Source organism: Cetorhinus maximus, chromosome 1 (genome assembly GCF_964194155.1).
Source record: "Cetorhinus maximus chromosome 1, sCetMax3.hap1.1, whole genome shotgun sequence".
Taxonomy (NCBI): Eukaryota; Metazoa; Chordata; class Chondrichthyes; order Lamniformes; family Cetorhinidae; genus Cetorhinus; species Cetorhinus maximus.
Window position 1 is genome coordinate 66,397,399 of NC_135879.1, and position 23,592 is coordinate 66,420,990.

The 23,592-nt window shown below is 42.6% G+C and overlaps 1 protein-coding gene across 1 annotated transcript in view; it reads right to left on the reverse strand.

Moving 5' to 3' along the window:
* Positions 1–23,592, reverse strand: part of dchs2 (dachsous cadherin-related 2) — a 176,474-nt gene that overhangs the window by 11,386 nt on the left and 141,496 nt on the right. Inside the window, exons 13-17 of the mRNA XM_078541170.1 lie at positions 21,318–21,529; positions 18,843–18,994; positions 11,274–11,404; positions 8,614–8,900; positions 2,237–2,378 (exon numbers count right to left, since the gene is read on the reverse strand). Of these exons, the coding sequence (XP_078397296.1) occupies positions 2,237–2,378; positions 8,614–8,900; positions 11,274–11,404; positions 18,843–18,994; positions 21,318–21,529 (924 nt within the window). The remainder of the gene's footprint in view (positions 1–2,236; positions 2,379–8,613; positions 8,901–11,273; positions 11,405–18,842; positions 18,995–21,317; positions 21,530–23,592) is intronic.

Here is a 23,592-nt window from a genome sequence, read left to right on the forward strand (position 1 = left end):
AGCAAGAAATTAAGAAGGTATGTGTTATGCTGGGGTTCTACAAAAGGTTTGGATTCAGGAGTAAGGAAGTCTTGTTGCAATTGTACAGTGCTTTGCTGAGACCTCATCTGGAGTACTGTAATCAGTTTTGGTTTCCATGCCCTAAGGAAGGATATATTTGAACGTCAGTTTACTAGATTGATCCCTGGGTTGAAAGGGATTTTCTGAGGAGAGATTGAGTAGAATGGGCCCATATTCCCTGCATCTTAGAAGAATGAGAGGTGATCTTTTTGAAACATACAAGATTCTGAGAAGACAGATGCTGAGAGACTGTTTCCCCTAGCTGGATAGTCCAGAAGTCAGGGACATAGGCCAGAATTTTCTGACCTCATTGGCGTCAGGCATCATGGCAGTTGTGAGTGGACAATATGGCAGGAAGGCCAAAGATTGGTTTCACAACTTCGTGAAATCAGTTTGCGATTGTCCACTCTGCCCGTCAATGGCAGGCCACGTTTCCACTGCCGGATGTTGGCAACATCATTTTAATACATCTGCATATCATTATAAACCCTGCTCACCAGAATCATGCCCCCACGCTGGATCATCTGGGCACGTCGGCACTCCAGAGGAGATGAAGCCTGATGGTGATGTGAGGGTTTGTATGGGAAAGTGAGTTGATGATGTCCCTTGACTGGCAGTGAGTGAGATGCCAGTGATGTGTGATGGGCTTGTGAGTGTGTGTGTTTAGAGTGATGAGATGCTTGCCTTACCTTGGCAGCATGGATGAGATCATTCATCTGCTTTCTGCACTGGATGGCTGACCTCTTCTGTGCAGCATTGGCACTGACCACCTCTGCCACCATCTCCCAAGCCAGAGTGGTGAGACGGATGGGCCTCCTGTGGCCAGAGCAGAGGTGGAGGACATTGCGGCAGGCCTCCACGGTGTCCAGAAGCCATCCCAGAGATGTGTCACTGAATCGGGAGGCTGCACTCTCCTTTGCCTTTGGGGCCATCTCTTTACCAGGGTCCTCCTGGGATCCAAGAATTGAGAAGTGTGCATGCAGCTGCAGTTTAAATATGGCACCGTGTGAGGAAGTGGTGAGGTAACAGCATGGCGGGCAAATCAGAGGCTGCCCAACAGTGAGATGTCGTGTTTCCCGTGGCTGCATCATTAATGGGGTGGGAATGGGATGATATAGCATGAAAAGCCGCCATTGCAGCCGGCAGGTAAAACGTCCTTTTTCCCGCCTGCTCCTGCACTTAGTGCAAATCTGGGATGATTCCTCCCATAGTCTCAGAGTAGGAGGTTGGCCATTTAGGGCTGAGATGAGAAATTTCTTCACTCAGAGGGTTGTAAATTTTTCAAATGTTTTGCTCTAGATGTATGTGGAATCTCAACTGTTGTGTATATTCAAGGTTGAGATTGATAACATTTTTGAATTCTAAGGGAATCAAGGGATATGGGGAACATACAGGAAAAGTGGAGTTGTGACTGAAGATCAGTCATGATCTTACTGAACGGCAAGAACAGGTCTGAGGGGCCATATGGCCTACTCCTACTCCTATTTCATATGTTTTTATGATGGCGTCAAAAATTTACTTACACTGTAATAGATAAACTCTAACTTCTGGCGACTTTAGTGGGTGTATATCATGTTAAGACTTCATGCCCTTCCACGTATTTCAATGCCGAGTGTTTTGACAAGATACTAATATAGCAAAGCTTCTGGAAGGATAGGGCAATTCAAACATCAACTTCCTGATTTATGCATTTAACTGCGCATGTGTGACCATTGGAAGTCACTGTCTGATTTACAGTGCAATAACAGAGTGCCGTTAGTTCGATTGCAAAGTCCAGCTGATTACATTTCTGCTAAATACAATAGCCAGAATTTCATCTTTAATGGACAAACATTACATTGTACTAAACAAATCACAAACAAGAGGCCAAGGCTACATTATTTTTGCTGACTTTAGATGCATACATATGAATGAAGAAGTGGTATTTATGAAATACTTGTAAATACATTTGTTAGTCCTTTTAGGGACACCAAAGTTTTTGCTATAGCAATATATAGCTCTGAAGAAGAGTCGTACAGACTCGAAACGTTAACTCTGTTTCTCCCTCCACAGATGCTGCCAGACCTGCTGAGTTTTACTGGCATTTTCTGTTTTTATTATTGCTATAGCATGTTTTCTGACTATATGATGATTTAATATAACAAGTAATTTATCTAATCTTAATTTGTTTTCTTACCACTTTCAGCATTAATATAAAACTCCTTAGTAGTTCCTGGAAGGATTCTATAGGAAACTTTTCCATTCACCCCTGAATCTTTATCTGTGGCAGATACGGTCAGGATGTAGGTATTAACTGGTGAGAGTTCAGGCAATATAATCTGAAACAACAGATCAATCAAAAAGCCAATGCTTGTACAAACAGATTAATACAAAGCTATGTGGAAATATTAGAAAAAGAGCATAGTTACTTATACAAGTACAGATTCTTTGAGTAACAATTTATGGACTGTGGTTTCTTCCTGGGCTATGCCACATTATTATTTGACCCCTATCATTGTTTTGCCTTGAAGGGAAACTACTACTTTTTTATTTTGGAATTTAATGTTATGTACCCCAAGATCATTCAATGGATAATTTCAATAAGTTTCTATCTACTGAGTTTCCTTAGTCACAGGAGATAGAAAACACTTTAAACTAGTGCCATTACCATTTGTCAGAGATTAAGTACCTTATTATCTAAATTGTTCTTACAGCTATAGGATTCACTTGCAAAAAACATTACTTATAGTGTCTCCCACAATTTCTATGATTATTTATTGAATTATATTAAGTTTACTTTAGAATTTAACAGACACCAGGACAGTGCCATCATTTATTTTAAAACCAATTACTTTTCCATCAAAGCAGATTATTGTAGAGGATAGATACATATTTCAATTTAATAATTGGTGAACAACAGAGTCATTCAGGAGCTTTGCTTTATGCACTTGTGAATTTCAATTAAAACTCAAACATCCCACATCTACTGTCATCCATATTCAACTTGCTATCAGGCTCCTTCAAACAAGAGGGGCCCAGGTTATGCCAACTCCACAGCCGGTGAAAAATCATATATGCTTACGCAAGCCAATTGTTGTAGTTTTCTCCTCCCTCAAAATGAAATATTCTGCTAAAGCGAGTTACTTTATCAAGTGGCTTTGTTATGTACTACTAAGGTCACTCTTCATAAGTGCAATGTCACTAAAATAACAAGGTCAACAGTGTATCTGACATGCACAGAAACTCATCACTATTTTTGAATCTTCAAACTAATGAATCTACACAGACAGAGATTCTGTCTGATTGGTATAGCCTACATGCTCTTCCCCTATAGGTACATAAAAGGCAAACTAGATGGATGTCAAGTCATTTTTCATCTACAAATTCCTAAGTTCCTGTGATATATCCAGCCTACACAAATCTAGCGAGTGTAGAAGAAACTTGGTAGAGTCAAAACTTAGGAGGCCCAAAACTGCGCAACACTCTGGTATGCGTTGCATGATTTGATCAGCCAGAATCAACCTCACACAAGCTCATTGGTGTGCAGGATAATCTAAAATTGAGGGGAACAATTTCAATCTCAAGTGGCAGGTTCCATGGATAAGCCAATTAGCAACAGGACATAGATACCTGCACGGCTCAGGTATCTGATGAACAAATCTGTCAGAGAGGATTGACATAATTCAGTGGAAGATTAACAGATTACCAAGGGAAAGCGTACGTCCCTGGGGTATTGTGTCCTTCCTTTAGGGTCTCCAGAGTAACAGTGGAAGATTGGGGAACCTCAGTGGAAACTCTACAATATCTATTATTTAATATGTTTGAACGTTCATCATCGCTGGGTGAAAAATATGGAGCTTCTCACCTAACAGCCCTTTGGCAGTAGTCACACCTACTGCAGCGGTTCAAGGTGGTGGCCCACTACCCCCTTCTCAAGGGCAACTAGGGATGGACCTGGAATGCCTATATCCTAAGATTAAATTTACAGCCAGACTACAGGAGATGAGTAGGAATAATAAAATGACTGCTGGAATTTTAATTGATTGGAACAGATATGGACTAAATAGATAAAAGGGAATGTATTCCTAAAATGTCTGCAGGACTCCTTTGTCAAATGGTATCTTAGTAGGCCTACAGGGTTGCAGGCACTGCTAGATCTAATTATGAGTAATGAAATAGAACATGGTAAATGGGCTAATATGGGCCAGCAAATGGCAACTGACCCTAGTTTAACTGTTAAATTTAAATCTGAGATTGATAAATTTTTGCTCACCAAAGCTATTAACGGATATGGGGCAAGGGCAAGTATAGAGAATTAGGTTGCAGATCAGCTGTGATCTCATTAAGTGGTGGAATAAATGGCCTACTTCTGTTCTTATATCCTAAAAGCGCTTGGCTGCAGTGATCACAATCATAAGCTATAAGATCCAACTAAAAAAGGATAAAAGCCAGGATTTTACGGCCGCGCCGCGGCGTCTCCCCCCCTCCCCCACCGGCGGATACAGTGAGGCTATTTGCATTTCCATTTAGTTCACCGGGACCGTAATATTCCACTGGGCAGGAGGGACCGTAAAATCCTAGTCAAAATCTGTATTAACACTAAAAGACCAGTTTGGACGATGAGGAGCACCCTAGAAGAAATGAGGTGCAAGGAGTCACTGGCACACAGGATTGCAAGGCAACAGTGGATGTTCTTAAAAAGATTTGCAAAGGTACAGAATAAGTATAGTCTACTAAACAGGAGTACCAATTTTAAGATGTCTTGAACATTAGAAATCAGAAATCATTTAAAATGAAGATGCCATATAAAGACTATATAGCACAATAAGTGACCTATTCACTGTGTTGAATACGCAGCAACTGTTTGGAATGCTGGACTTACTAAAAAGTATATGAAAAAGCTTGAAAGCATTCAGAAATGAGCACGGAAACTGATCCTAGGTAACATGTACCAAAGCCATTCTAACAGAATCAAACGACTGAATAAGTGTTTCCTTGCTGTAAGGCAGAAAAAGCTGTGTCTGGACTTCGCTAGGAAATTCTTGAATCCCACCTGCAATTGCCACTGGGTGGAATTCTCCCATCTGGGACTAAGTCCCTTGGCGGGGGCGGGGACGAGGATAGGGAGTAATTCCCGCTGTGGAGGCCGACTGGAAATCCCGTGGTATCTTCCGTCCACGGCCTTATTAATTATGCAGCCGGGGGTGTCACAACATCTTCCATGGCTGGGTGGGCTGGATGGTGTGCGCCGTCATATTCCGGCGCTATTTTTAAAAGGCGCTCCGACATTCACTCAATTCTAATACCTGGATGTCTGGAAGAGGAGCTGAGGGGCCAAAGCCTAGGTTTAGTGATGCCTCCCTGTGCATTCTCCTGGACCATGTGGAGGTCCAGCGGAATATACTTTTCCCGGCTGATGGGAGGAAGAGGCCGAGCAGGAAGACCAACCCTGAATGGGCGCAGGTGGACGATGCCTTAAGTGTCCAGGGGGTACACAAGGGGTCGGCTGGAAAAGGATGAATGCCCTCATTCGCTCTGCCTGGGTAAGTGTCATCAGATGGTCGCATAAACCACAAAGACAGCAATATGTCAGGGTACATGGGCCTCAGTGGCGACAGTATAGTCATGCCTCACAGCCCCACTCTGTGATGGAGTGACCACTGTGCCTCCTTCACCCTTCAACAGACTTAGAACACTGCATGGAAGGGGTGGGGGTGGTTAGTGGCGAGGGGAATGGGCTTAGGCGCAGAAGGAACCAGCAACCTCTGCAAATCAGATGCCTATCTGAGCCTTCCCCTTGCGTGTGGATGGGCTCAGCGCTTTGGAGGGAACTGGTCCACAACCCTTCTGCACAATTCACACCAGCAGTGACCTGCCACACAAACGTGGGCTATCTTACAAGGGTATGATAAATGAAACAAATTGCAATGTTCAAATGCATGCAACATGTAACTCCTCTCAAACCCATGTTCTGTTCTCTTTGCATAGGACAAGATCAATCACAATCGCAGAGAGCGCCTACATCTGAGGTCTCTCACTGAGTTCGAGGAGAGGGCACCTGAGCTCGCAGGAGTGGAGCGGACAGTGCCATTGCCAATGGGGAGCTCGGACTTGGGCGTCCACCTAGTAAGGATCCATACATTCTATAGAAACCTGAGAGTCAAATGTACCTCCATGTTGGAGGCAGCTTATGCTGTGACTTGCACTCTCCTCTCTCACTTACAGGTGCCCCCAGGAAGAGGCCTCTGGAATCGGTCTTCCAACTCATGGTGGAGAGTCAGTAAGAAACTGAGCAACATCACACAGAGGTGTCGGAAGCCCTCAACAGAGTGGCATGCGAGTCAGGGGAGTCCATCCACCTGTTCTCTGATGAAATGGTGCCTACGTGTATGCGCGCTGACATCTCCATGGGGAGGATGGCGGACGCCATGGAGACCCTTGTCCAGCAGAACACCCAGTTTCTGCTGGAGATGCATGCAGACTTGTACTCCATCGTGGCAGTCATGGATGAGTTCCCGCAGTGGCAACGCAAGAGGGTGACAGAGTGCTTCGACCTCCCACCAGGTGCTCCTTCCCCTTAAGGAGTTAGGCCGGGGCCCTCGGGCACCCAAAGGGAGGAGGAGCAGCAGCTGAACATCCTTATGTCATCCACTCCGGATTCTCAGAGCTTGTTCGCACCCTCTGAACCCCATTTGACTTTGATCCCTTCAACCTTGTCCTCTATCATCGCAGAGGGAGCAGCTGGCCCACAGAAGGACAACCAGAGGAAACTGGGGCCCTGCAGGCTATGGCTCTTTGGAGGACGACTGCCAGAGTCATCAAAGACAACAGAGCAAATGAGTCAGCACGCTGCCTCCACCCCTGCTGTGGATGTCAGGGTAGCACCAAGAAGAAGTGGTAGGCCAAGAAAAAGCAAGAAATTTTGATCACAACTGGTTGCACAAGTGAACACATAATTGTCATAAATTAAACATATGCAAATATATTCACTTTCACTGCATTATGTTCTATTGTTTCTTCTGTATCCTTTTAAAGGCTTTGCATGTGCTCCTCCACCCCCCAAGCAGTTCTCCTGCATGCAGCTGACCCCACGAGTGAATGTGCGGGGAGAAGGGTCTGTGGCAGAGTCTTTCAGAACCTTGTGCAAGCACTCTCCAATGCACACTGAGCCTTCATCCATCAAACTCATCCCACTGGTCCCTAGCATATTCAGTATTACCTGCTACGGTTCCCTTTCATTTGTTCAGCTGAGATGACCTGTATCTCCACCCAACAACTGACCCAGCTCCCATGTTGCATCTGTGTCCATCCAACACGAGGCTCTGCTCATTTTCGATTTGACGATTATGGTAATAGTCACGTACTTCATGAGCTGCCCCACCATTTCCCCTCCCCAGACACCCATGTCCTTCCCCCCATCACCATTGATACCCACACCCTCGCCCACCACTGATCCCACTGGCATGGGAGAATTCCAACCACTATCTCTTGCCACAACCACACAAAAGTAAATGTGCGATGGAATTACAGAGGAAAGACACCATCCAAAAATATGACATAGAATAAGCAGACTAAAAGACAGCCCAATCCTCTACATTATAAAACTCATAAAAAGTATGTAAATAATTGAGAATTTATTGAACTCAACTTGACAACATATGATCTATGGACTTAAATATAAAATGTAAAGAGCAATAGAGCTTTTACTTCGATTCTATAAATTAAGGAGACCTGCAATTTGCAACATATTGTAATTATTTGTATGCTGAAATGATAATTATGCAATCCTTTTATTATTTAATACTTCATTTTTATTTTAATGATTGTGTATCACTATATCATGAATTATGATTACTTGTTTGATTTCCATACCATCTGTCATCCATTCAAACTTCTTTTAATAACATCATGTATGTGATGTATGTGACTACTGCATACATACTGCACTTATATAAAAGCATAATACTGTGGATGCTCGAAATCTGAAACAAAAACAAAAATTGCTGGAAAAACCCAGCAGGTCTGACAGCATCTGTGGAGAGAAAGACAGAGTTAATGTCTCGAGTCCGCAAGACTCTTCTTCAGAACTAAAGAATAAATGTGGCGAAATATATACTGTTAAAGAGGATGGGACAGGTGAAGCTGGATAGAAGGCCAGTGATAGGTGGAGGCAAAGGAGAGATTGCAAAATATGTCATAAACAAAAGGTCGAAGGGGCCTTGATGGTGATGATACTGGCTAAAGGAGGTGCTAATGGTGACATTAGGGGTAGAATGAGCAAGTGACAGGTGGCCCTGGTGGGGTGGGGGGAGGAGGGGATGGTGTGGGGAAAAAGATCGAAATAGGCTAAAAGGTGGGGTACCTACCTTTGAGCCTATCTTGCTCATCCTGCTTTCTACTCTTAATGTCTGAAGGAGAATCTTATGGACTCGAAACGTCAACTCTGTCTTTCTCTCCACAGATGCTGTCAGGCCTGCTGAGTTTTTCCAGCAAATTTTGTTTTTGATACTGCACTTACACCTGGGGATGGCACAAATTTGTTTTATATCTCAAAAGATTAATGTCGCAATCTACCTGATACGAGTCTTGAGAGAAGAGAGGTGGATTGTCATTTACATCCATTACATAAACTCTAAGAGCTGCTTCAGTTTCATGCACTGAATCAGAAATCTTGATCTTCACCAAGTATTCCGACTGTTTTTCAAAGTCCAGAGGCCCAGTCAAAATGATGACTCCAGTGTTGCGGTTAATAGCAAATTTACCTTCCGGATTACCATTATGAGTAAAATTATAGAAAAGAATGGGGTTTAAATCCATATCATTGGCCATTATCTGTGTGAGAACATAGCCGGTTTGGAGGTCTGAAAAGCATAAATTATTAACCAAAAATCACTTAATCATGACCACAATTTGGTAATAAATACCTGCTTTCATATTACAAACCAATTAAAACATGAATTTGATGGATCTTCGTTATTTTCTTGCTTAAAATTAGAAAGTAGAAACTCACAGAGTGAGTAATTGACATTACAAATGTCTAATTTGTAATGTTATGACAATTTTGAGGAAGAGGACAGAATGGTTGCACTCACATCAAACCTAAGCAAGGTTATCCTTTGAGAGGGACATAATGGAACCTGTCAGAACCTGGGCAGGGACCTACTTGGAGAAATGCCTAGTAATGGACCTTAAGCCTAGTACTTTGCATTGCTCATCTCAGAGGATGCGTACTTCATAGGAATTGTAGAATAATTAACAGAATTATCAGTCCAGAAATTATTTGCCATATGTTGTATTAACACTTAATGTGCTTATATAACAACCCTTTGTCTACTACATCAATAGAGCTGTTAACCCATCTAAAATAAAGAAATTATTGTCCCTACTAATAGTATAATGTCCTAAAGAGTTCATAGTTAATAAAGCAAACAGTTAATTCTAAGTCTGCCTATAGTAAATAATCTTCACTTTGGATGCATGCTCTCTGACTGGTTTCTGGGGGTGGGCACGCAGGGCGGCGGTGTTGTTGGGATGGACAACTTACTTCTTATGTCAACCACATCTAGAACAGTTTTATATACACCTCCTTCACAAGCAGAACAAGAAAAATGACCTCATAGAATATTCCATTTATTTCACAGAAAATGCTGAGCCTGTATTTGTGCCATTTCTGAAGCATTTCACAGCGTTATCACTAGATGATTTGCACTTCAGGTCACTATTGGGAACTATTACCTTTGCTATCAACTGAATAAAATAATTATTTTACACCAAAGCCATTTTAATATTTTCAGATTTGTTCTGGGACCTCGGGCAGGATTTTTAGGTTGGCGGGCGGAAACGATCGGCGAGTCCCGGATCAGCCAGGGAACGGACCGCCGACCGTGATTGGCCCCCAACCGCGAATTCACGCTGGCTGGCCAATTAACGGCCAGCTAGCGTGAAGTGTGCGCTGAAAGGCTCAGCACCGCAGGGGTGGGGCGGGTGGAGCCTGAGCGCTGAAATCAATGCAGGCAAGCGCTCACAGAAAGCTCTTCGAAGGCAGAGAGCTGAGGACTTAAGCAACCTAAAATAAAGGTCACAGAAAAAGTGTCCAAGCTTCATAATCAATCACCTGAAAATGTAGGTGGTGAAAATGCTGTCCACAGAAAATTTATTTTTATTTATCACAGAAACCTCATCTCGCCCATGCATGAGGTTTCCTGAAAACTGCAATGGCCGTCTGGCCGATTCGCCCACCCGCAAATGGTAACGTTGGATGGGCAACGAAAAATCTCTGTTAATTGTGCAGTTAATGGGCTTAATTGCCCTCTTAATAGCGCAGGCTAAACTCGGAAGCGCGCCCGCCGACCGAAATACCGCGCAAGTGTGCGATGGTGTCGGGACGCTCACCCGACGTCATCACACGCTATTTTATGCTCCAGTGAGTCGGGCATGCGCCGCCTGCTCAGTGAACAATTCTGTCCCTTGTGCTTTAGAGATGATGTCCTATTTGAATTATTGTGCCGATATGCAATAGCTAAATGTTTACAACTGATCCTAAGTAACTTTGAGTTAGCATTTTTAAATTACTGGCACTTGACTCAAACAGAAGTTTACTCATGTGGGCATATCTCTATTCCTTCTTGGCAGCAGTTATATATAACAGCAAACTTAATCACAACCTTCTTGCAGCTATAAAACCATCACTCTTCATGAACATTAAAAGATTGTGAGTATTCTATCTTTATTATTTGATTAATTGCCAATGATGAACTGAGAAAGGGGCTTTTCTTCATCCAGCAAAAATGCAAGAAGAAATTACTGAATGTCACCTGAAATAATTTGAAAGCACACAGTTTACAAAGCTGCCTTGATTTTTAGACAGGATATGCACATAATAGGAATGTAGAATTATTAATAATCAGTCTAGCAATTGCTGTGTACATATTTGCATATTCACACATGGACATCTAACAATTATAATACAGTCCTCTATCTACCACAAGAGATATTTATCTATTTAAAATAAACAGATAATGCTTCCATTAAAATGGAGCAATGTCATAAGAAAACCTTAAGTATTTATATGCTTATTAAAAATGTATTAAATATATTAATTATATGTATTAATATGCATAATATCACAAATATTATTTGTCAGATTATAGTATCACATAAAAGCATAATTAATCATAAAATGCTGCTATTTTCTTTACGGTACCATAAAGGGTTAAAATCAAAGCCCAACTTACTTTCAAAAATCTTCACAACTTTCATTGGAGGAACAGTTGGAGCATTATCATTAATATCCACAATCTGAATCTCAATAATGGCATTTACTGAAAGCCTGGGGCTTCCTCGATCTGCTGCTTGGAGAACCAATCTGTTTCAAACAGAAGTGGGGAAGTTGGAAGTGTTAACTTGAAAAATGTTTATCCATTTGTCAAAAACCCTAGTACTCATGTACTATAGAATTGCTAAATTATATTGTGCAAATGCTATAGTATGACCAAAATTGGTCTTCAGGCCTCAATACCATGAAACCAGTGCAGGTCTCGACTGAGGTATGGCGTTTGTTGTCATTACTTCACTGAAATGGGCAGCAATATCAGAAGTCTACACACATACGGAATAAATGGAAATCTAAAAGTGGCTATCAGTAATTCTATGCTTCTCCAGAGAGTCCGCTGTTCAGCCCCCTCCTCCACTCCCAGAATGCAATCAACAGGAAGTCTATGAACTGTTGAGACTTTCCATTCTTATGGCCTTGGTCTTTCAGTGAGGTAACAACTTGTTGAATGAGGTTACCTTTATTTTAGCTTCTATGTTAATCTAATCATAAATCATTTATTTCCCTATTTGAAATTTTAAATGAACATAAAGGGAGTCCGTGCTTTCATCTTCCTGGTTTGCTGTCCGTGAGAATACTTCACTGTAATTCGCCGCTCACTCTGCTTGCTACCATCACTGCTGCGGCTTGGAGATTCTCTTGATTTGGTGTCAGATTTAAACTGCTGTCAGGAAAGGGGAAGCCCAGGCCATAGAGATCACTAGATGTTTCTGGGCAGCTCTTTTCAAGGTCAGCAATGACCACCATTGTTTCATCATTGGCTACAAAGTCTGGGTCATTATTACTGCAGGGGTGTGATTCCTGAAGGAAAAACAGTGAGGCGTCACTTTTTCTAAGCTTTCACATTACTAACAATAACCTTATTGGGTTCATTTAAGTTGAATAAGGAAAGCAAACTCTAGGCATTGGAAATGCCTCTTAAGGGCCCATCCCAACTAAGGGAGGATTTAAGTATCTGTAGTAAATTGAGAGGGTGCAAATGAGATACATTACTCCAATTATGTTGGTTAACTTGAGAAGCTGTTTTCCTTGAAATAAAAGAAAGACAGAGAAACAGTTATAGTGCCTTACACAGCCACTTTACAGCCAATGAAGTAATTTTGAGTCACTATTGAAATGTAGAAAACCAGCAGCCAATTTGTTCACACCTAGTTCCAGCGATTAGCAATGTCATAATGATGAGATTGCTGTTTCTGCGATGTTGATTGAGGAATAAACATTGGTCAGGACATTGAGGATTACGCCCCTGCTTTTCTTCAAAATACTGCTATGGAATTTTATACATCCACCCGGGAGGACAGGTAGAGCCTCGACTTAATATCTGATCTGAAAAAAACGTCAACTTCTACAGTGCAGTAGTCTCACATACTGCATTGGAACGTCAGCTTTGATATTTGTGTTTAGTCCTGGAGTGAGACTTGAACTCACTTTATGTCTCAGGGATGAGAGCGCCACTAACTGAGCCATGGCTGACACTTAAAGCAGAGAATCTTAAGAGGAGATTTCATCAAGGTGTTCATAATTATGAAGGGTTTTGGTAGAGCAAATGAGGAGAAACTGTTTCCACTTACTGCTTTGAAGACACCTCGGAAAAGTGAGGAGTTGGAGAGAGATACCCTACTTCAGTAATGGCTCCTCAGATACTGAAGCAGTCCTTGTCCATATATAACAAGGCCCGGACAATATCCAGGCTTGGGCTGATAAGTGGCAAGTAACGTTCACGCTACACAAGTGCCAGGCAATGATCATCTCCAACAAGAGAGGATCTAACCATCTTCCCGTAACATTCAGTGGCATTACCATTACTGAATCCTCCACTATCAACATCCTGGAGGTTACCACTGACCAGAAACTGAACTGGACCAGCCATATAAACAGGCCGACTTGTGTAGTAAGTGGTGGCCCAGCCAGCGACACCCACATGCTGTGAATGAATAAAAAATATCTGCTGCTGCCGCAAAGAAAGCGTGTCTGGATGTGGGAGAGGAGGTCAGCAGAAGGAGCATTGTGCCACACTCCTGAATTTAATGCAGGAAACACTCTAATGACCTCAGCAGGTCAGGAAAGATAAGTAAAGTTGCGCATTCACCTGTGTCCAGTTGTGCACATCATCACCACTTCCACCCCCAATATCCCCACACCAACCTGTCTAATCAAGCCTACACAATAACATCACTCCTCACATTCACTCACCTCGCAAAAGCACCCATCGTTTCTTTTTATGCACTTCCTGACTTCCCCATCTATTCATTGATGACTGCCATGCCCCCTGATCTTTAAGCAATTTCATGCCTCCCCAAGTCACCCTCAACAAATACATTCATCAGGTACAGCCATTATAGTCACTCATGGGTTTGTTCTTTCCTCCACTGTATGTGAAGAAAGTGCAAACCTCTAGGGAAATGGAACAAAGCGGAGGTGGTTCGCCAAAGATTTCACTATTTCTAATTGCATAGAATGGTGCTTCAGCATCTCTGACTAATGAAGATGGAATACTAGGGCTTCCCTGCTACCTGGTGATACAATTAAATATCAGCCACCCTTTTGTCACGTAACGCCCATCTTCAGCCAGAAGTGCTGAGTGGAGGATCTGCTTCGGCCTCCTCAAGGTCCCTCACACTCTTCCATGGATTTCAATGCCAAGTCTCTTGGCAAGATACTGGTACAGTACAGCTTCTGGATGAACAGGGTAACTTGGACAACAACTTGCAGATGTCCATGTTTAACCGTCCATGTGCTGAAATTATGTAGCAAGTCTAACAAGAAAAGGGGCAGTCTAGACTTAGTTTTGTAGAATGAAGCTGGGCAGGTGCATGAGTGGGAAAGCATTTTTGTGCTAGTGATCATAATTTGGTGAGATTTAGCGTGGTTATGAAAAAAGGATAAAGAAAGACCTAGGGCAGGATTTTCAGGTCATCGGGCGGGCACGGTGGGCGGGCCCGGGAGTAGCCAGGAAACGGTCTGCTGCCCGCGATCGGCCCCCGACTGCGATTTCATGCTGGCTCATCGCTACTGGGGTGGGGGTGGGAGGAGTGCGAGCGTAAAAGTCTGCGCATGCACGGGGAAGCGAGCACTGAAAGCTCCCTGAAGGCAGGGAGCTGAAGGGTTATAAAATCAAGAATAAAGATTTTGAGAATGTTGAAAACATGTCCCCTCATAGGACTCACTCACACAAACAAGGACATAGTAAAAATGCTGTCAAAACATTTTTTTTTTTAAATTAATGTTGGAAACCTCATCCCGCCCATTGAGGAGGTTTCCTAAAAAATCCAAAGGCCTCCTGGCCGATTTGCCTGCCCACCAACTGTAATATTGGATAGGCAGCGAAAAAGAGCTTTTAATTAATTGATTAATGGCCTTAATAGGCCTCTTAATTGTCAGTGGGCTCGCTGTTGCCTCTAGCGCGCATCCGCTGACCGAAATATCGCATGAATGAACGATGACGTCAGGATGCTCGCCTGACGTCAGGATGCTCGCCTAACTTCATCACGCGCTATTTTAGGCCTGATCTGGTCGGGCTCATGGCCGCCCAGGGGACGTAATATCCTGCCCCTAAGGTTGAATTTTCACACTGGGAAAGGCCAATTTTACAAAGTTGAAGTGCGATTTGGCAAACGTGGATTGGAAACAGCTACTTGAAGGTAAATCAGTAACAGAGCAGTGGGAGGCATACAAGGAGGAGATAGAGTTGAGAAAAAATATGCTCCAACTAAGAAAAACAGTGGGACTCCCAAATCTAGACCCCTCCCTTCCCAGATGTCAAACAGCATGCATAGCAGGATAAGGTGAAAAAAGGGAAACATATTTCCAATATTGAGAGTTCAACCTGCTATATTCTCTCTCAGGGTGACAGCATTTATGCTTCCACCACTGCTGCACTGCACTTACTGTTGCCTCTCAGCCAACCAGCTGAGACTGCTGTCAGTCATACCGAGGTAACGCGGTTCAGAGCCATGCCATCAAGGCCCAGAGCTGATCAAGGGCATCCTGGAAAGCCATCTGCACTCTGCCCCAGTAAATGTCAGCAGCCTTCCACTAGCCATGCAGCAACCACTGGGGGAACACTGCATAGGGGCATTAGGACAGGCAAGCCACCTGCAAAACAGGCACGAAGAAAATAAGGATGAATAGTTCATTTCTGTTTGCGTGAGTGAATGTGATTTTGGATGAAGATGCTATGGAAAGGTTATTATTCATTGCTTTTATTGTAGGTTCTCAACCAAGGAGATGCTGTAATGGGGCATCCCAGATGAATAGTGAGGTGGGAAATAGTGGGCCCATGATGGGAAAGGGAAGTTGTCCTATGGGAAGTGGAGTCTGAGCAGATGCTCCCTGACAGCCCGTCCAGGGCAAAGGTGTCCAGATGCTTCCTCTTCCTAAAATGGTCTCCAGATTCCTGGTGGCAATGGCTAGAACTCATGATGGGGACATTGTGGAAGATGCAGCAGATATCCACAATTTGGGGACATGCTTTGGCGTATATTGTAGGGCTTTCAGCAATTAGTCCAGGCATCGGAAGCTTTGGTCAGCACATCGAGCGTCTGTTCCATGAGGTTCCTGGTGGCTGCATGGCTCTCATTATATGCTGGCTGTGCTCTCATGGCCAGCTGGAGGTGTCATCAGCCACATATATGGGGAGACCCTTTGTCTCCCAAGAAGCCACCCTCTGGTTGTTCCTGGAGATGCGAAGATGGCGGCAGCAGCAGACTACTCCTGAAAGTAGGCATCATGCTGCAAGGAGAGCACGCATTCATTGACTTTATGTACTGTACAAAGTTACACACCAACTGCACATTGATGAATGGTAGCCCTTGTGGTTCCTATACCGCTCCCCATCAACATGCAGGAAAACACAGAGCCACATGTGGGAAGTCAATGGCTCCCTGCACTGTTGGGAATGTAGGTACCTTGATAAATCCAAATGCAGACTCATCCTGCTTCTCGGTTCTTAGAGATAGTACAATGTAATCACCTATATATATAGGGTCTCCATCACCTTCCAGGTGTTTCAATGGACAGAGCACTGGGCAATGGATATGTTGTCTGCTCCTGCCTGGAAAGATCCGGTTGCATAGAAGCCTAATGCCACTGGGATCTTTATGACCACTGGCAGCACTGTTCTCACCCTGGTGTGAGGCTCTAGGTCATGTTAAAGGCTCTGTAACTACCTTCTTTCATTGGTGAATCTGAATCACCTAAGACATTGCTCCTAGCTCAGGCAGAGATATGAGAAGTACTTTCAGGAAACTCCTAATGGGTAGGGTATTCTTTGGGCAGCCCTCCTCCTCTCCTCCTTCACAGAGTTTCCTCTCTGCTTTAATTGTTGGCCATGCTGTAGATCCAGAGGCACTACACCAACAGACCCCATACAGCAACAACAGCCCCAAGATCCTCTGCCCTCCCTGAATGAATGCACAAGCTCACCAATAGACCTACAAAACACTAACTTTGCAAGAGCAGAGTAAACTAAAAGCACCTTTCGTGCAAGTTGGATGTCTGGCCCTTTATTGCAAGTAGTGAGCCCCTCATGCAGCTAAATTCAAGACTATGATTTGCACATGCGCTCAGTGGATTCGCATGGTGCAAGTTTCAGCAATGTGTGTCAAATCAGATATTGGACCTCTTCTTACCGACATCCATGTCAGTTCCTTGTAGCATGATGCACTGTGTGGGACACAATGGAAGTGGCCAGCCGAGCAGCCACACCATTTTATGCCTTCGAGTCTTCTGTAGTGCCAGTACCAGTAATGCTACAGAGCCCAAATTCGCAGCCTAAGACCTCATCCATGAAGAGGGCACGGTGAGTTGGACTATTTCCCTATACCTCGAGATCCTGCCTTCTACCCAGTAGTGCCCACCCATACTATTTTCATTTTGGGATGGCAAGAATGGGCTAGATGGGCTAGAGTCAGGGCTGCCAACTCTGGAAGCAGGCTCAAGGTGGAAACAAAGGCGGGTAGAAGCTCAGGCCGGCAGGTTTGAATGCCCGCCTCTGTTCACTGGGACATCAGCCCAGCTCTGTGGATGACTGTTAGACACCCTTGTTCTCATCCCCACCCAACCCCCAATGCCACCTCCATACCACATCCACCACTCCAAACTTCATCAGCTCATAAAACTATTAAGCAAAGCTCACAGTCCCGTTCACAAAAGTATAAACAACCCCTACAGAGCTGAATCCAAAAGTAGATTTTGGAGTTCAGCTACACATTCATAATGGATTCCACTGCACAACTGAATCAACAAAGGCTCTAAAATGGCAGAGTCCAGGTGACAGAAGTAGATTTTCAATAATGTTGAATGCAGAAGAGCACATTGACCATTGGATAAAGTAATCCAATGCACATGAACACTTTCACAATGCCAGTCAATTTAATGGTCACTTACCTTTTACATATTTAACTTATCACACAACATCTAATTATGACAGTTGAAATTGGCAACACTTTTCAAACTTACCTGTCAAAAGGTTCCTGATTCCAGAACTGGCTTTTGTCAAAGTTCATGACTCCTCTGAGGTGCCGTGAACCACGGTTCCTAACAAAATGGGCCCGACTCCAAGAAAATAGCAGGGGGTCTAAAGTTACCACCCAGTAATGAAGTAGGCAACAGCGGGATTGCTGCATGTGCATTTACTACCCACACCCTTATGACAGAGCCATAAAAATCCCACATGAGAGAAATGGGGACAGGAATCCCATAATTGGGCACCACCTACCATTTTTAAATTTCCACCTGAATTCCTTAAAAAAAGAAAACTAGGGCATGACTTGATAGAAGTCTTTAAGATTCTGAAACTGAATGGTAGGGTAGACTCAGAGATGTTTTCACTTCTGGGAGGCCAAAGCCAGGGGCCATAAATATAAGATAGTCACTAATAAATCCAACAGGGAATTCATGAGAAACTTCTTTACCCCAAGACTGGTTAGAATATGGAGGAGTTGAGGCAATTAGCATAGATGCATACAAGGAGAAGCTAGATAAGCATATGAGGGAGAGAGGAATATAAGGATATGTTGATGGGGATAGATGAAGTAGGGTGGGAGGTGGCTCATGTGTGGTATAAACACAGCCATGGACCTGTTGGGCTGAATGCCCTGTTTCTGTGCTGTAATTATTACATAACTGATAGTGGTTGCTCTTCTTACCTGTCTGGATATTTGAGCAAATCAACATAGTTGACATAGAACATGCTTAAGCCAATAATTAAAGTGATAATGGATGAAGTTTGATGTCACGTACACTTGGGTGATTTGATCCAGGGCTAATTTTTACCTTCATTGCTTGTGTGGTAAACTGGTGGAGCAGGTCACCCATTCATTATAGAACCAATTTACTTATCATTTCCATTTACCATCCAAGCAGTGAAGATTATTCCCTTTATGAGTGATGCTCAAATTTATGGTTTCAAGAATGCTAAATGCAATAATTTTAATTACAAAATGACATTGCACAAGGAACCAGCACAAACCTGTAGGAGGAAATTACTTCTCGATCTAAAATAGCATTAGTTGTAAGAATCCCTCGAGCTGAATCAATAATGAAAGCCTCATTTTGGTTTCCAGATATTATGGAATATTCAACTTGCCCATTAAGCCCACTGTCAGCATCAGAGGCAAAAACCTGTCAAAAGTATATAATCATTTAGGATTAATTTAAGTATTTTTTTAGTTTATTGGTATCAGCTTCATATTGATTTCTATTAGTCAAAAGTCACAAACAAAGCCTTTCCCATTCTGCAATAGTTAATGGACATGTATTCATTATAACATGTTCCGCATTTCCTGTTCCAGTGTGTATTAAGGTCATGATACCAACAACAATTTGTATTTATATAACATCCACAGGGGCATTATAAAACAAAATATGGCACTGAGCCATGTAAGAAGATATTGGGGCAAATGATCAAAAGCTTATTCAAAGAGTTATGTTTTAAAGGATTGCCTTAAAGAAGGAATGTGAGGAAGAGGGTTAGAAAGGTCTAGGGAGGGAATTACAGGGCTTACAGCCCAGGCTACTGAAGGCATGGGCCACCAAGGGTGGAGCAATTAAAATCGGGGGTGCTCAAGAAGCTGCAATAGTGCAGATATCTCAGACGGTTGTAGGGCTGGAAGGAATTACAGAGATAGGGAGCGACAAGGCCATTGAGGAGTTTGAAAACAAGGTTGAGAATTTTTTAAATTAAGGCGTTGCCAATATAGGTAAGCAAGAACAGTGTTGACAAGTGATTGGGATTTGTGAGAGTTAGAACACAGTCATTAGAGTTTTGGATGGCCTCAAGTTTATAGGGGGTATAATGTGAGAGGCTGACCAGGAGTGCATTAGAATAGTCAAGTCTGGAGCTAACAAAAGGCATGGATGAGGGTTTCAGCAGCAGAAGAGTTGAGGCGGGGTGGAGTCTGGTGATATTACAGAGGTCTTAATGACAACATGGATGTGGATGAAAACTCATTTTGGTGTAAAATGTGACACCAAGGTTGAAAACAGTCTGATTCAGCCTCAGACTGGCCTCCGCGTGGCCAGGGAGAAGGATGGAGTCAATGGCAAGGGAGCAGAGTTTGTGACAGGGATTGAAGACAGTGGCTTCAGTCTTCCCAATATTTAATTGGAAGAAATTTCTGCTCATTCAGTATTGGATGTTGGACAAGCAGTCGGACAATTTGAAGGCAGTGGAGGAGTGGAGAAAGGTGGTGGTGAGGGAAAACTGGGTGTTGTCAACAACATGTGGAAACTGAGGTGTTTTCAGACGATGTCACCAAGGGGAGCATGTAGATGAGGAACAGAAGGGGGCTAAGGATAGATCTTTGGGAGGCACCAGAGGTAACTGTGTAGGAATGGGTAAAGAAGCCATTGATGGTGATTCTTTGGATACAATTATTTAGACAAGAATGGAACCAGGCAGGTGCAGTCTTACCCAGCTGGACGAAGGTGGAGACGCATTAGAGGAAGATGGTGTGATAAACGATGTCAAAGGCTGCAGGCAGGTCAAGAAGGGCAAAGAGGATAATTTGCCTTTGTCACAGTCAAATAGGCTGTGATTTATGACTTTGATAAAGGCCATTTCGGTACTGTGGCAGGGGCAATGTGGCAACCTGATTGGATGGATTCAAACAGGGAAAATGGGCAAGAATTTGGGAAGCGACATTCAAGGACTCTGGAGAGGAAAGGTAGGCTGGGAACTCCCCACTGCTGAATTTCATTGTTTTTGTTTAAGTGATTTCGGGGTTTTCACCTCCCTTACTCATTCTGGAAGTTCATTCCTATACTGATCGTTTGCATAAACCTCTTGATATCAGACCGAAAATTATCTTTCACTAATTTCAATCTGCATTATTGCAATTTAAAGTAATATTCTGGATAGGCCATGAATTATACACACCCCTCCCACTGCTTCCATTGAAATCAATGGAAATGAAGATTGGGAGTGATGTAGAATGGCTATCTGATGCACTATTGCCCAAATTTAAAATTACCCACCCCATTTCTAATTTACTCCAACAACCTACGAAGCTCCCCAAAGGCAGCATGAAGATGGAAAATTACTTCTCGGCTGCCATCATTAATATCATTCATTTACCTTTGTAGTATTTTAACGTCTCTAAATTGCATTTTCTTGTTTCATCACCTTTGACTTATGAATCTAGGATTCTGGCTTTCGGCAGGATTCCTTCCAATCTCCCATTGTAACTTTGGTAGAAATTAGCGGAGCCTTCAGACAACTGATGTAAATAGCGATATGACAATTGCTTATTTTGGGTTAAATTCTGTAACCTCTAACCTAGGTCACTTTTGTGAACGTCCAAACATAATGTGAAGGATTAGTGAAATTGACCTGTTATATAGTTTTTTAATTGTCTACTTTATTGTAAATTTGCTATGAATAGTGCACCCTTCCACTGTTTGATAATCTCTCTCTGGTCATGTATAATTATGAGATAAGCCTTACCTGAATGACATACGTATTGCGGGTTTGGCCCTCCCATATTGATGCCTTATAATGATTTTGTTGAAAACGTGGTTGGTTATCATTTACATCTTCAATTATAATTGTTAACTGGCTGTATGCTGTCTGATGGTTACTTTCTGCCAACAATACCAAATGCATCTTAGTTCTGACTTCATAATCCAGAAATTTGGAATCTCTTACTACAACCTCACCTAAAAGTGAAAATAAAGGGTCATAACACAATCAGGTATATGCACAAAATAATTTTTATTTATGACCAATTCCCAAAGGAAGGTATTCTCCCATACTGTTTCAATACAACTTAATACAGGTTTCTGAACAAAATATCCTCTATTTTCTTTACAGCAGGTTGGGTTGTGATTTAGGGTAGGTGTTGCGGTGAAGCAAAGGAGAGTCAAGTTAATTATTTGGATTAGAGATCCTGCAGTAGAAATTAGTTATGACCTATTTTCACACATATAAGCCAATGGCATCAGACAGCATGCACCCCATCTGAAACTGAGCTTCAGGTCTGACATAATTAATTTACATAACCCACTAGAAGCAGATCACCTATTTCAAAAGGGTTCATTTCTGGCCTCTTACATCGCTTGCTGCCATTTTACATTAGTCCCAGATTGGAAGAGGGGGAGGAAGGTAATTGGGGAGGAGGCCAATCACAGGTTGTCAGCAGCCCTAAAAAATACTAAAGAGCCAAAGGAGCACCTGCTCCACATTAAATTTTAAAAGAAAATGTACTTTTTTATTGTGGCCGCTGCTTAGTTGCAGCAACTGTCAGTTCCTCAGCGGAAAAGGTCCAATGCCTACTCCATTCAGTGCCAGTCAGAAGAGAGATTCAAAAACAGGCATTAGGCCCTTCATTTACATATATAGCAACCTAATGCCTGTTTTAGTCAGCCACTAGGGACAACTCTACAGTACCCAAACTAATCTGGCATTGGATGTGTTTCCATTGCTGCTCAGGCCCCCAACCAAATTTAGCTCCTTAAATCAGAGCAGAAGACATACTTTGATGACTGGTCATAAGACACAAAACATGAACTCTAGTTTCCTCAGTTTGCAGATACTAACCAATATGCTGCATGTTTCTAGCATTTTCAGGTTTTATTACAATGCTGGTAATCATCTGAATCCATCGCTTGATCTACTTATTTCCTCGTCTCAGCACTGACAGGGCAACTGTGTTTACTAGTATTTTTTATTTTAATGCAACATGGATATGAAATTGACTGAGTTTCAGGAAGAAGAGTAGTGGTCAATGAGTGCTTTTTGGACAGGAGGAAGGTTTGTGAAGCATTCCCCAAGGGTCGCTGTTGGGACTCTTGCTCTTCCTGATATATATTAATGGCCTAGACCTTGTTGTACAGGGCACAATCTCAAAATTTGCAGATGATATGAAATTTGGAAATATTGTGAACTGTGAGGAGGATAGTGTAGAACTTCAAAAGGAAATAGACAGGTTGATGGAATGGGCAGATAAGTGGCAGATGAAATTTAATGCAGAGAAGTGTGAAGTGATTCATTTTGGTAGGAAGAAAGTGGAAAAACAATATAAAATTAAGGGTACAATTCTAGAAGGGGTGCAGGAGCAGAGAGACATTGGTGTAAATGTGCATAAATCAATGAAGGTGGCAACACAGGTTTACAGCATGGTTAATAAAGCATACAGCGTCCTACCTTTATTAACAGATGCATAGAATATAAAAGCAAGGAAGTTCTATTAAACTTGTGTAGAACACTGGTTCGGCCTGAACTGGAACAATGTGTAGTTCTGGGCACCACATTTTAGGAAAGATGTGAAGGCATTAAAGAGAGTGCAGAAAAGATTCATGAGAATGGTTCCAAGGATGAGGGACGTCAACTGTGGCAGACAGATTGGAGAAGCTGGAACAAGAGGCTGAATGTGCTATAACAATTCTGTGATTAATTTCACATTGCTGCATTTGAAACCTGTCCTATAACATTTTATCCCTTTCTATCTCTATTTTTCCCTATTTTATTGCTTTGCAAGAGTGTGGCACTCTCTCTAGTCTATTTATCTTACATTATTGGCACATTCTTTTTCCTTCTAATGGTTTTTCTTTGTTATCTATCAGTTTTTTATTAGCAGTTTGAAGGCCATTCTTTATTCACACTGTTTCTGTTGATTCTCTCCCTTTTTTCCTGTCTTACTAAAATAAAAGGAAAGGACAAACTTGTATTTATATACAGCTTTCAGGATGTCCCAAAGAGCTTTACAGCCAATGGAGTATTT